At 39.3% G+C, this 17,385-nt stretch overlaps 1 protein-coding gene across 6 annotated transcripts in view; it reads right to left on the minus strand.

Moving 5' to 3' along the window:
* The window catches only part of TTC23 (tetratricopeptide repeat domain 23), a 118,521-nt gene that overhangs the window by 40,403 nt on the left and 60,733 nt on the right, over positions 1-17,385 (minus strand). For all 6 annotated transcript variants that reach the window (XM_049706104.1, XM_033431447.2, XM_049706107.1 and 3 more), the window contains one exon: positions 7,016-7,193. In XM_049706104.1, coding sequence (XP_049562061.1) covers positions 7,016-7,193 — 178 coding nt within the window. The remainder of the gene's footprint in view (positions 1-7,015; positions 7,194-17,385) is intronic.

Here is a 17,385-nt window from a genome sequence, read left to right on the forward strand (position 1 = left end):
AGCTGGGAATCCCCGGGGGAAGTAGATGCAAGGGAAGTAACTGGGTGCAGAGGGCATTCAAAACCTGGTTTCTGAGGGCCCCAGACTGAGCCAGTTTCTTTTAATAGTCAGAGAAAATCTCTGTGGCAGCTTTCCAGTTGTCAATTTTAGCTCCTCCAAAGGGCTGGGGAGAAAAGGCCCTACTCGCTGTAAGAGTTAGCACTAAAATAGACATGTTGGGGCCTTATATTTTTGTCTTTTTGTTCTGTGTGTTTTCTTAAAACTTAATTATATTTTTAAATTATAAGAGTAGTACCTGCATATAACTTTTTAAAAATCCTAAGTAGTAGAAAAGAATAAGCAATTAAAAATTTTAATGCCCTGTCCTTTGTGTCTATAAGCCTCAACCCCTCTTCTCCCCATTTCCAGTCTGATTTCTTATAGCTACCCACTATCAACAGTTTCCTGCATATCCTCTCAGAAATACTGATGTGCTTATACACACACACACACACACACACACACACACACACACACACGAGATCAGAGCCTGGCCATGTTCCCCTCTCAGCTCAGCTTCATCTCCTGCCACCCATTCTGGGCTCTCACCACAGTGGTTCCCCTCTCCTCAACCTTTGGGGTGTCTCATTATCAGATCCCCCATCAGCTCAGGCTGCCCCGCTGGGAGCTCTCGCAGCACCCAGTACCTCCCCCTGTGGTGCACTTCACAGTGGTAGTTTTACATTCATCTGTGTGATTCTTCACTAAGTTCTGTCTCACTCACTAGGCTGCTTCTTGAGGGCAGGGCCTCTGACATCCGAGCCTTCCATCATAGTCCCAGGCCTAACACTGTGCCCAGCACAGTGTAGTCTTTAACTGGTCATTGACTGACAGAATATTCTGGTCTACATCTGGCTTTTTAAATTAAGAATATATTTTGGACACCTTTCTTCAGAACACAGACATCCATCTCATTCTCTTTAGTGGCTCTACAGTATCCCATCACGTGGATAGATCATAGCTTTATAACCAGTCCCCTACTAATGGGTTTTAAGAGTGTTTCTAATTTTTTGCTATTGCTAATAACCCTGTTTCTTTGCACACTTGTGCACATCTATCTGTTACGTAAGTTTCTAGAAGTGAAATTGCTGGGTCAAAGGGTCAGTGTGTTATAAAACTGGAGAGGGAATGTCAATTGCTTTCCCCCAAAATGGTGCTGATTCCCAGTCTTACCAGCAGTGCATGAGGATGTCTGCTTCCCCACACCCTTGCCACCATGGAGTGGCACCAAACGTTTTTGGCATCTCCTTGGTTAAACTGCACTTCTTTAATAACAAGTGAGGTTAGGGATTATTTTTGGATGGTTATTGGCCATTGTATTCCCTCTTCAGTAAAATGTCTGTTTCTGTTTTTTGTCCATATTTCTATTGAGTTGTCTTTTTCATCTAGATTTTATAAGAACTCTTTCTATACTTTCCCCTCCTTGACATTTATTTCTTAACTTTGTGATATGTTGTCATAGAGAACTTTTTCATTTTTATGCTGTCAAGTTTATCAATCTTTCTTTCTCTTTTTTCTTCTCGTCCCTCTGTCTCTCAATCTATAGCTATCTGCACACCTGCAGAGGAAAAATGCCCAACAAGTGTCACAACACTGGGTACTTCTAGGATGGGGGAGGAGGGCTGAGATGACTCGTAGCCCATTTCTCTGTATTTTTCTGTATGGCTCGATTTGTTTTTTTATAAAAAGCATTATCGTTATGATAAAAAACAGATGTCTTTTCAAAAGAAGCAGTATGGCACCATGATTTGTGTCATTCTTAGAAAAGGTTTATACTGTATAAAATCATATCTGCATTCTGCATCTTTTCTAATTTTAAACAAAATAGGCTAGTGTTGTCAGAGATTTTGAAAATTAAAAATAGCACTCATCTGATTATTTGTAATAAATGAATTACACTTTATAGTAAATACACAGCAATTAACAAGAGCCAATAAGAAGTGCTGCCATTTACTGAATAGTCTGCACCTGCCAGGAGTCACATGTGAGCACCTATCAGCCACCTAGGCCTGACCAAGGCCAATAACTCACCCAGAGCAGGAACCTGAACCCAGATTTTCTGATCTTAAAGTCTTAGGTAGAGTAACTGATAAATTATTTCATCATACTTTGCAAATCAAACTTCTCTAAATTTGGGAACTACTGAATGGCAGAGCTGCCCTGAAAACTGAAAAGAGATATGCGATTCGAGTGTCAGAGACGTGAAAAAGCAATCCAAGCTAGCGCGGTGTTAACGTATACTCCTTGAAGGCACACACCCACAAACATGCCATTGCTCACACAAACGAAATCCTGGGATTTTTCTTTTGGATAGGAAAATAAGGTTCTAGTGCCAAAATCTGCCACGAAGAGTTTCAGAAACAATCATGTTTGTGTGGTTTTCTCACAGAACCCTGCTGCAGAGGACCCACAGGGCTGATGACAGCTCTTTCATCAGTCCTTGGGACTGCTGCCTTCCCTCTGTGATGGTTCTGGGGGGCTGGCTTTAGTTTTCTCCATTTTAATGGGTTAGTTCCTAAAATACTTTGGAACTTTTATACATTCTACAGAGAATAAAAGGTCTTTTCTCCCTGGGTGTTTCTCTCACTCCAAAGGAATGAAGAGTGAAAAAACAAGAGGGGAAATAACAAAACCCCTTTCCTTTGTGTGTAATTAATAAATGGCTTTTAGGCATGGGCTCCCTTGGAGAGCTATACCTTTCTGTATTTTAGGTAAAGTTTGCTAAAGAAAAGGGGAGATTTGATAAATGCTTAACAATTACTGTTAATAAATAAAAGTAGCTTATACTGGCAACATGCCAAGTTGTTCACAAAGCACTTTCCTTTTTGAATCTTTGAGCTGTTCTGTGAAGTGGATAGGGTCTTTTGTAGGCTTTTTTTTTTTTTTTTTTAGAGACTAAATGACTTATATTATCAAACAAATGGTAAACAGAAGAGTCTGGACTCCAACCCAAGTTTTCTGATTTCAAATCCAATGCTATCTTGACTTCACAAAGCTATCTCTTTAATAATCATAGGCAAGTATTTATTTAAACACTCTCTAATCTTTATTAACCTCAAGAATAAACAATAAAAGTCACCTATTAAACTTGACAAGGCATTAAAAAAAAATGAGTGAATTCCTCCATAACCTGTTTACAGAGAAATATTTCTCAGAGTCAAAATCTAAATGTAATAAAAGATTGAAAACTTGAAAGCACTAAGAAAACTTTTGTATGGCAGAAAACATTACACATACACACACAAACTAGAGCTAATAAATTTACAAAGGTTGTAGGATACAAAGTTAACATACAAAAATCATTTGTATTTCTATGCACAGGCAATGAACAATAAGAAAAAGAAATTAAGAAAACACTTCCATTTGTAACAACATAAAAAACTCCAAAATACTTGGGAATAAATCTACCAAAAGAAGTGCAAAACTTATACTATAAAACATGGTTGAAAGAAATTAAGGAAGACCTAAAGAAATAAGAGATTATCCCATAGTTATGGATTGAAAGGCTGAATACTGTTGGGCTTCCCTGGTGGCGCAGTGGTTGAGAGTCCGCCTGCCGATGCAGGGGACACGGGTTCGTGCCCCGGTCCGGGAAGATCCCACATGCCGCGGAGCGGCTGGGCCCATGAGCCATGGCCGCTGAGCCTGCGCGTCCGGAGCCTGTGCTCCGCAACGGGAGAGGCCACAACAGTGAGAGGCCTACATACCGCAAAAAAAAAACCAAAAACAAACAAACAAAAATTCTAAATTAAAATAAATTTGAGATTAATCTCAAATTTATAAAATTTGTAAAATGGGAATAAAATAATATAAAAAAGTTTGCAAAGTTGGTGTGAAACTGGCTCAATTATGAGCAAAGAAAAGCCAACTTCTGGTGGCCAGGTAACTCAAAACAACCTTTTGGCAGAATGTCAACAAAAATCAAGAGGTATAAAAATGTTCATATCCCTGCAGTTTAACTTTTGGAAATGTATATCAACATATAATTCAAGAAAAGAAAAAAACATTTTTAAAAATAAGAATATTCAGAATTATTGATACTAACAAAAAATTGCAAATCCACAGTGTTCCTTCACTCAGTAAATGTCCCAACCAGCCACACGCAGAAAACTGGTCTAAAGCTGGACTCCTCCATCTCCTTCACTCTCCCACATCTGCGCAACTCCCAGGCCTGTCATTTCTACTCTCTATCTGTCTGTGTCTCTCCGTTCTCATGACACTGCCTGAGTCCGGGCTGTCATCATGCCTACCTGGTCTGTTGCACAGCCACCTACTGAGTCGCCTTCCTGGTTATCTCTCTGCCATCCAGTCCCTTCTCCATACTGCAGAGCAACCCTTCTAGACTGATAATCTGGTGATGTCAATCTCCCTGCTTGAAAACCCTTAACTGCCCTTAGGATGAAGCTCAAATTCCTTACCATGACTTTCCACACCCCATCTGAATGATACCCACCCACTGCCTTCCCATTCCCATTGCCCAGGCATCGGGAATTTCTTGCAGTTCCCCAAATGCGTCAAACTTTGTCTTACCTTCAGACCTTTCCATGTACTCTGCCCCCTGCCTGGGTCAGTCCTCCCCACCTCTTAGTATGTTTTGAGGCAGGCACCTGCCTTTATTACCTTTGCTTCCTCATATCTCACTCACAGTACAATCTGGATTCTGTTTTCAACAGTGCCTCAATGTTTCCCTCAACTAGGTCATCAATGAAAGAAAAAGAAAAGCAAGAAAAGGAAAGGGAGAACTTTTCAAAAATTCATATATTGCACTAGCAGGCACTGTGCTCAACACTTTACAAATATGAACTCATTTTTTCTCCCGACAGCTCCATGCCCTCCATAACAGCAAAAGGTATCAAAAGGGGTGACAATGAGAATATCTCTTTCTTTTCTTCTTGTTTTTATCTGGCAAATTCTTCTTTTTCCTTTACCTATTTATCCTTCTTTACTTGACCAATGAACACCAAAGTTCCTCCACAAACCCTGCCCGAGTGATCTCACCCTCTCCCAAGGCAATTACTGTGTATAAGTGGAGGACTTGCTGACCTATTTTCTGAACTCTAGTCCTGATTATATAACTGTCTAGCTGTCATTTCTGCTTGGATGCCTTATGGGCATCTCAGACTCACCATCAAAACTTGAGCTCACGGGCTTCCCTCGTGGCGCAGTGGTTGAGAGTCTGCCTGCCGATGCAGGGGACACGGGTTCATGCCCCGGTCCGGGAAGATACCACATGCCGCGGAGTGGCTAGGCCTGTGAGCCATGGCCGCTAAGCCTGCGCGTGCGGAGCCTGTGCTCCACAACGGGAGAGGCTGCGACAATGAGAGGCCTGTGTACCGCAAAAAAAACAAAAAACAAAAAACAACAACAAAAAACAAACAAACGAACAAAAAACCTGAGCTCACCATCTCTCCATCACCCAGTCACACCTGCTCCCCCACTGTAAATGACACAAACACCCACTCAGGTGTTCAGACCAGAAACCCGGGAGTCATCTTCGACTCTTCCCCTTCCCTCTTTGTCCTGCATCCACTCAAGCTCCATATCTCATAAATTCTGCCTCCTAAATCTTTGTCACACCCATCTACTTCTCTTCATCCTTATGAACATCATCCTAGTTTAAGCCACCACCATCTTCAGCCTTCAGTGCTCCACTCTACCTCCACTCTTGGCACACCCTCCCTAGTCTACTCTCTACATGTCAGCCAGAATTACCTTTCAAAAAAAAAAAATACTGCATTTAAACCTGGGCTATGCCATTTATTAGCTGTGTACTCCTGGACATATCACTCAACCTTTCTAATTCTTGATTTCCTTATCTATAAACTGATAATAATAATAATATGTCACAGGGTGGTAATAATATTTAAGGGAGATAATCCAGAGAAAGTGAGAGAATGGCACACTCTAATAAACTGTGTGTGGGAGTATAAATGGTCATACAAATTTTAAAAGAAATAGCAATAAAGAACCCTCAGTACCATATCATTATATCTCATTTGAAATAAGAAATGAGTTAGTCTATATTTTACAACTTTAACAGGGAAAATTTCTCAGAAAACAATTTAAAACATGTTCTTAGCAGATGATACCACACAAAAACATCAAACTGACTGTGATGGTTAGTTTTATGTGTCAGCTTGGCTAGGCTATGGTGACCAGTTGCTAGGTCAAATACTAGTCTAAATGTTGCTATAAATGTACTTTGTAGCTATGATTAATATTTATAATCAGTAGACTTTGAATAAAGGAGATCACCTTCAATAATAGGTAATAATTGGGTGAGTAGGCCTCATCCAATCAATTGAAGGTCTACAGAGCAAAAGGCTGAGGTTTCAGTGAAGAAGGAATTCTGCTCCAAGACTGTAACACAGAGACCCTGCTTGCATTTTCAGCTGGCCCACCTACCCTACGGATTTCGGACTTGTCAGCCCCCACAGTTGTGTGAGCCAATTCCTTAAAATATCAGTAAATCTCTCTCTCTCTCTCACTCTATGTATACATCCAATTGGTTCTATTTCTCTGAAGAACCCTAACTGATACACTCACAGAGGAATCTTTTAATGACAAAGTAGAACAGCAGCTACCAGATGACAACTCTAAGTGACTTCAGGTAAAGATTGTAGAATGTGGTAGATAAGAACCCTAATAAGTTTGATAACATAAGCTCTAAATAGATAAGCATTAAATAATAAAGAAACATTGTCTGGGAAACAAGACTTAAATTATGCACCTAATATGAGAAAAGCCACCTTCAGGCAGTCTCAGACTGTTTGTGGAAGATGCACAAGTAACACAGGACCAGTATCCCACACTTGCCCACTTACGAAGATGTTTGTTGAACTTCTACCCCAGACCAAGTGTTCTACTTATCTAGAGCACTTAACAAACCCAGGAATTCTCAGAGCTGCTATTCCACCTGTATCTGTGAAAAGCAGTGGACTGGAACAGCTTTGGTGGCCAATACGTTGCAGCTTACCTGTAAAAGGTGGTTGATGGATGCGTCGTGAAATCCCAGGGCTTGTTCTACACCTGCCAATTCCCTCAATGTTGGTACGCACTCAAGACTTTTTTCACCTTTACTGATCTCAATATATTCTAAAGCCTCTTGGTAGTGGGGCAGAGCTTCTTTTGATTTCTTCTGACCTTGATATACCCTAAAAAAATCAAAGGGATTATCTTTAAAGTAATTAAAATAGAAGATACTGAAAATAATAGATGGATTTGGCTCTCTGACCCCTGTTGCCAGGTTCATTTCCTAGGCAGCTAAGCCTTTCTTTCCTCCAAGGAGCAGCAGGGCATAGCAGTCAAGAGGATAGACTTTGGGATAATCAGGAAGGTTCAAGGGATAATAAGGAAGGTCAAGGGATAAGGAAGGTCAAGGTTCAAATCCTGGCTCCACCACTTACTAGATACAGGAACTTCAAGTCGCTTGACAGCTTTCTCATCTGTAAGTTAGGAATAATAACAGTGCCCACTTCACTGGGTTATCATAAAGATTCAATTAGTTAATATTTAAAAAAAAAACACACCTAGAATAGCCTCTGACACATAGTAAGTGCTGTGTAGGTGTTGGTTTAAAAAATATAAAATATTAAAACAAAAATAGTAATCAGAAAGGATGCCATGATACTGATAACTGATCTGTTGAGAAATTATAGAAATTTCCCAGTTTGGTGAGGGTGTGAAGCACTCACATTAACTGTTGGGAAGAATATAATTTGGGCACAAACTTTTCTATATCAAAATTATACGTATGTATGTACACACGTATTTCTGCTAATTGCACTTTTAATAGTTTATCTTGAAGAAGTACTCTGGCAGGAAAAGAAGAAACTATATACAAGAATGTTTACTGAAGCATTCTTTGTAATAGTGGAAAAGTATAAAGCACTTAAAATACTCCAATAGGTGATCATCCAAGTGGGTTATAGTAAGTACATCTACACCGCGTATCCATTAAAGTTAATGTCGATCTGTGTGTATCAACATAGAAGTATATCCACTATATATTCTTCAGTAAAAAAGACAGATTACAAAAGTACTTTATATAATCTTATTAGATCAATTTTGTATCTAATCTATATGTACACATATGCATAAAGAGATACCCAAGTGTCACCAAAATGTTAGCAACAGTTATCTCTAAGGAGTTGATTGTGAGTGATTTTACTTTTCTTATTTATGCTTTATAAATTTCCCAAATTTTCTTCTATAAAAATATATTACTTTTACATCAGAAAATATGTTAATTTTAAAAATTAATTTAAAGGTGGCAGTGGGAAAATATTCTTGTAGTTTCTTGGGGTAAGACTCTCTCATATTAAAAAATGTATCTATATATATTGTTTACAAACAGGCATTTAAAAACAATCTTCTCAAAAATACTTGTGAAGACTATTAGAAACTTTTCTTGCATGGAAAATTTTTTTTTTTTTGCGGTACGCGGGCCTCTCACTGTTGTGCCCTCTCCCGTTGCGGAGCACAGGCTCCGGACGCGCAGGCTCAGCGGCCATGGCTCACGGGCCTAGCCGCTCCGCGGCATGTGGGATCTCCCCGGACCGGGGCACGAACCCGCGTCCCCTGCATCGGCAGGCGGACTCTCAACCACTGCGCCACCAGGGAAGCCCGCATGGAAAATTTTTATGTACAAAATTCATAATAAAAGAAATCAATCCTTCTTATGTTTCCCTCCATCCCAGAATCTTTACTACAGAAAGGTCTTACGATTCCCAAATTACCCCCAAACTGAGACATAATGTGAGAAAGTAACTAAGAGACCACAAAAATAGGTTTTGTTTTCAATTGTAAAAATTGTAAACGATTACAAACAATTGTAAAAAAATTAATAAACAGAAACCTCAGTTAAATAGAGTCAGGAGCCCAGAAGCGGGAGCTCTCCTGCTCTGGGAGGACAGCAGAGTCCAACAGGAAGAAGAAAGACTCCTCTTCTTTCCTGGCAAGAACGTAGTCAATGAAAAGCCATGGACTCTTTGTGTACTATGGCTCTCCCAAATCCTTTTCCCTTCTATAAAAGCATTCTCCTTCCCTCACCATGTGGGGACTTGCACCTGGCTCACCATGGTTTCAGACCCTAAATGAAAATTTTCTGCCGATCCTGAATGAACCTAATTTTATTTTTCCTAGAGAAATAACTGGCAGCCTATTTTTTTTTTTTTTTTAGGTCAACATAGTCATTGGATACTCTTCACAACTATTTTGCTCTCCAATAAATTTCAAAGGAATTGACTGATAGAAGTAGAGTTACTTTTCAGATCTGTGGCTCAGATGGCCATAATGAAATAAAATGCTCACTGAATAGCTTATGAACTGGGATACTTTCTATAAGTGTAAAGAGGGTTAAAACACAAGAGGAGGTCAGGGATATGTTCCTGGACTAAGAAGGGTCCAGGTTGTAGCTTGCAGCAGCTCTAACCTTGGAAAGGAAGAGGTAAATAGACAACCTAGTAATACTGGACTCGCCTTCTAACTCTTAATGAGTTTGTACGTATCACATTTTATTTTTTAAGAGAAACCCCACTAGCATCTATGGTGATATAAAGAGGCTTTGAAACATATGGTTGGTAACAAATCACTTAGCCAAAGAATTAGATTCCTGGTAGACAAAAATTAAATAATTGAAAACAGGAGTCAGCAAACCCTGGCCTGTGGGCCAAATCTACTCACTGACTGCTTTTGTAAATAAAGTTTTATTGATACAGTCAGGCCCACTTGTTTACTTATTGTCTATGGCTGCTTTTGCACTACAATGGCAGAGTTGAAGAGTTGCAACAGACACTGTATAGCCTACAAAGCCTGAAATATTTACTGTCTGGGTCTTTACAGAAAATGTTTGTAAACCAACCTCTTGTCTAGAATCTACAGAAAGTCACATACTTTTAAAATGACTTCAGATTTTTTTCTACCTAATTTAGCCTAAATAACACAGACAATGCCATAGTTATTTGAGCAAAGGAAAAAATTCATCTTTCTCATGTTCATAAATGATGAAGAGTGTGCCAAGGAAGTAAAGAAGAGGTCCTTTGTTTCCAAGGCTGCTTGTAAAAGTCATAGAAGAGAAATAAAGCCAGTACAAATGCCAAGATGATCTCATTTGGGCAACAATTTTAAAAGAAAGCAATATTCGAAGCTTAGCAATAAGGCTGATAAATGAGAAGAAAATAGAAAAGTAAACAACAACAAGGCATAAGTTAATTCATGTATCAAAAATTCTTCCTTTCCTGAGATAGAACACTAAAGAAAAGTATTTGGGGGTTTGTGAAGCCATCTTAGCCAGAAGCACAACACTCCAAGTTAACACCACAGCATCTTTACAGGTATTAAAAAGTGATCCTTCAAATATCCGACTCTCAGAGAAAATTTTATAGAGAAGAATACAGTATGAGAGGCAGGGCAATCAGTTACAAGTACTGCAACAGGAGTAGAAAACCCAGACTGTAGTTTGAACATAGTTACTTACTAGGCCACACAACCTTGGGAAAAAACAAAATGTTTCTGAACCTTGGTTTCCTCATCTGAACACTGGTGTCCAATAGGGTTGCTGTGAGAATCAAGTAAGATGTCTGAAAGTGCTTTGCAAACTGAAGCAAGCCATACAGATTGATATTAAATCCCTATACATAATCATACCTTTTACTCCTTCCCCTCCCAGCCTGTGGTCTCTCTGGAACTGAGAGGCATAGTTTCAGGTCGTTATATTGAAATGGACTCATTTGTGGTCTCATCTTGTTCCCACTCGCATGAGATTTTGGGAAGTCTAAACAATAGGTAGAATCAGTCAAACTCATGTGCAAGTGAGGTAGACATTTTCTTACACAATTGGGTTTTTTAAAAAATTGAGAATAATTTACTATCAGAAAAATACATATTCATCACTAAAAGTAAGAAAAGATATGGAAAATTAAAATATATAATTACAACATCCAAAGATGACTGCTATACACCTTGATATATATATACTTCCAGGTGATTTTCTATGCATTTTTAAAAAAGGATCATAATGTTTTAGAACCTGCTTCTTCCACTTAATCATACATTAAAATGTGGCAATAAATGCTATAGTATCACTTATAGTGGCTGAATGGTGCCATATAAAGTTTGATTGACCACTCATCTTCTAAATATTTAGGACAGGGACTTCCCTGGTGGTCCAGTGGTAGAGAATCCACCTTCTGATGCAGGGGATGCAGGTTAAATCCCTGGTAGGGAAACTAAGATCCCACATGCCGCGGGGCAACAAAGCCTGCGCGCCACAATTACTGAGCTCACGTGCCTCAACTAGACAGCCCGTGTGCCACAAACTACAGAGCCTACATGCTCTGGAGCCCATGTGCCACAACTAGAGAAGAGAAAACCTGCATGCCACAACTAGAGAGAAGCCCACGCGCCGCAACAAAGAGTCCATGTGCTGCAATGAGCACTGCAACGAAAAATCCCACATGCCTCAATGAAAAGCCTGTGTGCCACAACAAAGACCCAATGCAGCCAAATAAATAAATGAATAAATACATATTTAAAAAATATTCAGGACATATAAAAATGGTTTGTGGAATATTTTTACAAATGATATTTCTGATGAGAGACTTGCATTCAGAATATAAAAAGAACTCCTACAACAATAATAGAAAAGATAAATAGCCCAATTAAAAAATGAGCAAAGCACCTAAACAGTCATTTCTTTGAAGAAGATGCAATAAGCACATAAAGAGATGTTCATTATCACTGGTCATCAAGAAAATGCAAATCAAAACTACAATGAGATACCACTTCATACCCATTAGGACAGTGGCTATAATAATAATGATTTTAAAAAAGATAATAAAAGTGTTGACTAAGATGTGGAGAAATTGGAATCCTCACACACTGCTCGTGGGTATGTAAAATTATACAGTTACTTAGGAAAACAGTGTCAGTTCCACAAAAGTTTAAACACAGAATTACTAGATGACCTGGCAATTCCACTACTAGGTAAATACCCAAAAGAAACAAAAACATATGTCGACATAAAAACTTGTACACAAATGTCCATAACTGCACTATTCATAAGAGCCAAAAAGTAAAAACAACCTAAATGTGCACCAACTGAAGAATGAATGAATAAAATGTGGTATATCCACTCAGTAAAATGTTATTCAGTCACAGAAAGGAAGTATTGCTACATGTTACAACATGGATGAACCTTGAAAAAATTATGCTAAGTGAAAGAGGTCAGTCACAAAAGACCACACACTCTATGGTTCCATTTACGTGAAATGTCCCTAACAGGCAAATCCATACAGACAGAAAGTAGACTAGTAGTTGCCAGGGGTTGGGAATTTGAGAATGGGGGCAGACTGCTAATGGAATGAAAATGTAAAATTGTTTGTGGTGATGTTACATACTAAAACCCATCAAATTGTATACTTTAATTGGGTGAATTGTATGGCATGTGAATTATATCTAAATAAATCTGTTATTTTTGAAAAGTTTGTGAACATTTGGAAGCAAACGAAATATAGATGAGACTCAGCCATAAACTTAGTCATTTTTGTTTAAAGAAATAACTGTATTAATAATTATTAAACAAAAATCAAATTATTTTAACTTTAATATCATCTGCGAGCCAGACACTATTCCTAACTTGCTCATTTAAAGCAGGTCAGAAAGAGATGTCGGCTTTGGCTCTAAATTGGTTGCGTCACTGGATGATCCTACCCATGTTTTAGTTCGGGGGGGTTAGGAGAACAGAGAATGCTGCGGGTCTTGCTGCACCTGACACTCAACAGAGTGGGCATTCCCAAGGGGATGCCATAAATCAGGCTTGGACACTGAGCTACTGGTCTCTCTCTAACCTTCCAAAGCTGTTGGCATGCCTCCTGAGGAGCTTTAAGTCCTGGAGGTTTCCAGGGGAATGCCTAGGTCTATGAAAAGTATAATCTTAACGAGAAACAGTAAATTCATAGAGAGAAAAGCCATACAAAAATATTTTTAATGGAATATTCTGGTAAATCAATTATACTGTAAGTTTAAATATGTTAATATATTCCATATCATGATCCCAGATGCAGAAGAATCTAGAAATAGGTGATAAATCCAGTCTTTTCCCTTCGGCTGATCAATTCAAGCCACTAAGCTGTGGTTAAGGAAATTAGCCTGAGGATCTGTGAGTTATAAAAGAAAAATAAATTCAATATAGCTCCCAACTCCCAGAGTAGCAGAATTCACGATGTGACAACATGGGGTTGGAACAGAAAGGCCAATCCTCCAGCTCAGAGCTGAGTGAAGCACACCAGGCCATCTGGGCTTGGTTTTGGAGTTCTGATCCAACACTAAGGGCCTCAAATTCTTGTCTTCAGGGCCCGACTCTGCACCCACAGACTCCTGCACCTTCCTCTGCCTAAATCCTGATGGAAACCTGCCCAAGGGGGCAAGTGGGAGTTTCAATCCAGCCCAGGCTCTGCTGACTGAGCTGTGTGCTTGGATACAAGCCTGTGTCCACCTGGAGAAAAGGAGACTTTTGTTTTTAATTCTCACGAAGGCTCCGTTCACTCACCCAGTTGTGTAAAAACATGGCGCATAGGTGGCAGTGGCTCTGCTGGGACTCTAGTTTCCCTCGACTTGGTGAGTTCAGATGACTCATGGGAGTCATCTAAACCTTCCCATTTGGCTCCCCTGATGCCAGTTCTCTTTCAGCCCCCCAGTTGTGTCATGCCTACCTTCTCTCTGGGTCTTTGCTGGTCTTTCTATCTGGAATGTTCTTTATTCCATCTCTACCTGGAAAACTGCCATTCATCTTTCTATCATTCCTTTTCCAGTTTTAGCTTAGCTGTCTCCTCCTTTACGTAGCTTTCCCTCCCAGGGCCAGGACTAGAGTGAGACCGTTGAGACACCTAGGACACACCATTTAAGGAGGTGATCACTCTCAGCGTTGGGCAGGTGCAGGGTTGGCATCCAAGTGTGAGCGCCTCTTAAATGGTGTGGTCTGGGCACCTGGCTCTCTCATCCTAGTGCTGGCTCTGTTCCCTGACATCCCAGGCTGGGTTGGGCGACTCTGTGAACACCTGACTGTGCTCCCACAGAACTGTGAACCTCCCCATTCAGGATACATCTCTCACATTGAATTATAAGTGCCTGGGGACTTGGCACCAATCCCTTTAGTGCATGACTCTGAGAAAGCAGAGTCCAAGGCTGCCGCATTCATCTTGACATTGCCAGCACCCTGCAGTGTCTGACACACAGTGGGTGCCTGCTGTCTATGGAAGGAGGAAGGGTGAGGTGAGGAGGGAAGACAGAAGAAACAACCTGCAGATCCACTGACTTAGAGACTTTGAGGCTATAGTTCATACCTTGATTTTCACAGATTTTGGAATAAATTTTAGGGAAAAAATCTTCAAGAAAGGAACGTATTTTCACATTGATTTAGTTGCAAAAATATTAGACTGTTGCTCTAATTAAGGGCTGGAGAAATTATTGAAATTTTATAAAAGGCGGAATAAAAGAAACTTTGTAAGAACCTATTAGGGTTTGAATTGTGTCCCCCCATCCCAAATTCATATGAAGTCCTCACCCTCAGTACCTCAAAATGTGACTTTATTTGGAAATAGCATCGTTGAAGACATAATTAGTTATATTAAGAAAATGTCATACTGGACAGTATGACTGGTATCCTTATAAAAAGGAGATATTTGGACACAGAGGCACAGGGATAATGCCACGTGAACACAAAGGCAGAGATTGGTGTGATGCATCTGTAAGACAAGGAACACCAAAGGTTGCCAGTACACATCTGGAAGTTAGCAGAGAGGCATGGAACACCTCACAGTCCCCAGAAGGAACCATCGCCACCCACACGTTCATCTCAGAATAACTTTCTGTTGTTTAAATCACTCTTACTGGCAGACTCCAGGCTCAGAGATTTTCCTTTCATCAGCACCCTAATAGATGAACACTGGGTGTACTCACCCAGGGCAGCTAGTTAGATATGGAAGTACCAATTTTTCTTTTATAAATCACATTGTAGTCAAGTCCAAGTGGTAACTTTCCATTACTTCACTGCCTGGAAATTTAATTTGAGTATCTGCTGAGAAGGAGACCTGGAAGGAGGCAATTTCAGCAGGAACAAACACATGGCTTTCATTGACCATAGTTTTGCCCTTGCTACAAGCATTTCTACATGAGGGCACAGACCTCATGAATCCAATGACATCCAACAAGCTGTTAGCAGGATGCCCAGCCCTGAAGGGATGCAGTCACACATGAAGGTGACCTGTTGCCATTTCTGAACTCTCTAAGTTTAAAAGATTTTTGTCAACCTATCATTGGTCTCACATTTCAAACCCTATAGAATTCTTCAGACTGTGAGTCCTTCTTTCACCTGTAGGTAAAACTATTTACCTCCTCACTTAAGTTATCCAAAGGGAAAAAATTAGATCCCTCACACTATGTACACAAAAGTTCCAAGTGACTTTTAGAGGCCTAAATTTAAAAAGCAAAACTTTGATACGTTTGAGGGAAAATATAAGGAAAATTAACTCCATGACTTTGGGGTAGGGAAGGACTTCTTAAATAAGATAAAAAAGTACAAATCAGAATGAAAGAAGTAGGTAAATTTGGTCGCATTAAAAATAAAAACTCCTGTGCATCAAAATTCATCATAAAGAAAGTGAGAAGGCAAATTACACATTGGGAGTACATACAATATATGTAACCAGCAAATAACTTGTCATCAGAAATATGAAGAATGTCTACAAGTTAATAAGAAAAATGCAAATAGCCCAGTTAAAAAAATGAGTAAAAGAAAGGAACAGACATTTCACAGAACAGAAATTCCAAATGTCCAGCAGATGTATGAAAAGATGTCAAACCTCATTATCAGGGAAATGCAATTAAAGAAACTATATGATTGGCAAACATAAAAAGTCTGACAATATCAAGTATTGACGAGGACATGGAGTAATGGGAATTACTGCTGGTGAGAGTATAAACTGGTGGAAAGCAAACCCAGTAAAGTTGATGATGTGGATACTTGTCAATTAAGCAATTCCACTCCTGGGCATATACCTCAGAGATAATCTTGCACATATGCCCATAAAGACATGTACAAAAACGATCATGGAAATAGTGTTTATAATAGTGAAAAACTGGAAGCAATTTATGTGTTCACCCTCAGAATGTATAATTAAATTAGAGGAAAGTTACATGGATTAAACATAATATGGAGGTTTAAAATGAAGAGACTAGCACTATGTGTATCAACTGATGTGGATACATCTCAAAAATAGAAAAGTAATGGGGGGATAAAAGCAAGGTACAGAAGGAAACATACATATGAAGTAAAAAAATGAAAAATAATACTGTATATTTTTTATGGCTATACATGTATAGATTCAGAGGAATGAAAAACACTAAATTCAACATCACAATTGCCTGTAACATGGGGAGAAGAAAAGAGATTGAGAAGAACGCATAAACAGCCTTCCACTTATCTGAAATATTCTATTTTGAAGCTTGGAAGTGTGTACTTGAGTATTCGCGTAACAATATCTTTAGCTTTATATGCCTGAGATATTTGGTTAAAAAGATGAACAAATACAACACTCAGTTGTTTAGCGTGTGCAGAGAATGTGGCACTTTCTACTCTCACCCTTTGAAGTTGTCGTTGCATGCTATTCCAGGGTCCTGGCACTAACCAGCCAGAAATGAAGGCTATCAAGCTAATGTAATCTACAATGAGCATTCTGGAGCTCATTGAGGGTACATTGCTCACATAAAAGAAAAGACAAAATAGAAAATAAAATTACTTTAGCTTCACAATATGTTTAATAAAAAAGGAACTGGGGGAGTACTACATCAGGAAATAACTAAATTATAGTCTTACCTCCATTTCCAACTCATTTAAAGCCATCAGTCAATTTCAGGCAATCTTGTCTGTCTCTATTTGCTCATAAGTAATGTGTGGGAGGGCAACATTTTCTCCTTTCCTTTCCTATCTACCTGCCAGGGATGCTTTGAGGATTTATTATCTAGTGGGCCCATAATGTGTTTGGGTGGCTTTAGGAAACACACTGGACAGATGAAAAGATAGAGAATTCTGAACAACAAAATGTGGCAGTATGTTGATTTGGCAGGTCCACAACTTAAACCACAGCGTATTTCATTGAATGAAAATACATCTGCAGTAATTCTACAGAGCACATGACAAGACACTATCTCATCTCAGATGAGTTTCAGAAGATCCCACAGGGATGGAGACTTGTTTTAACCTGCAACAAACAAGTGCAATCTCCTCTGGTATTACTAAGGCAATAGAGGGTTTCCTTTTAAAAGCTCAGGAATTTGGCAAGAATATTG

This window comes from Orcinus orca, chromosome 2 (genome assembly GCF_937001465.1).
Source record: "Orcinus orca chromosome 2, mOrcOrc1.1, whole genome shotgun sequence".
Lineage (NCBI taxonomy): Eukaryota > Metazoa > Chordata > Mammalia > Artiodactyla > Delphinidae > Orcinus > Orcinus orca.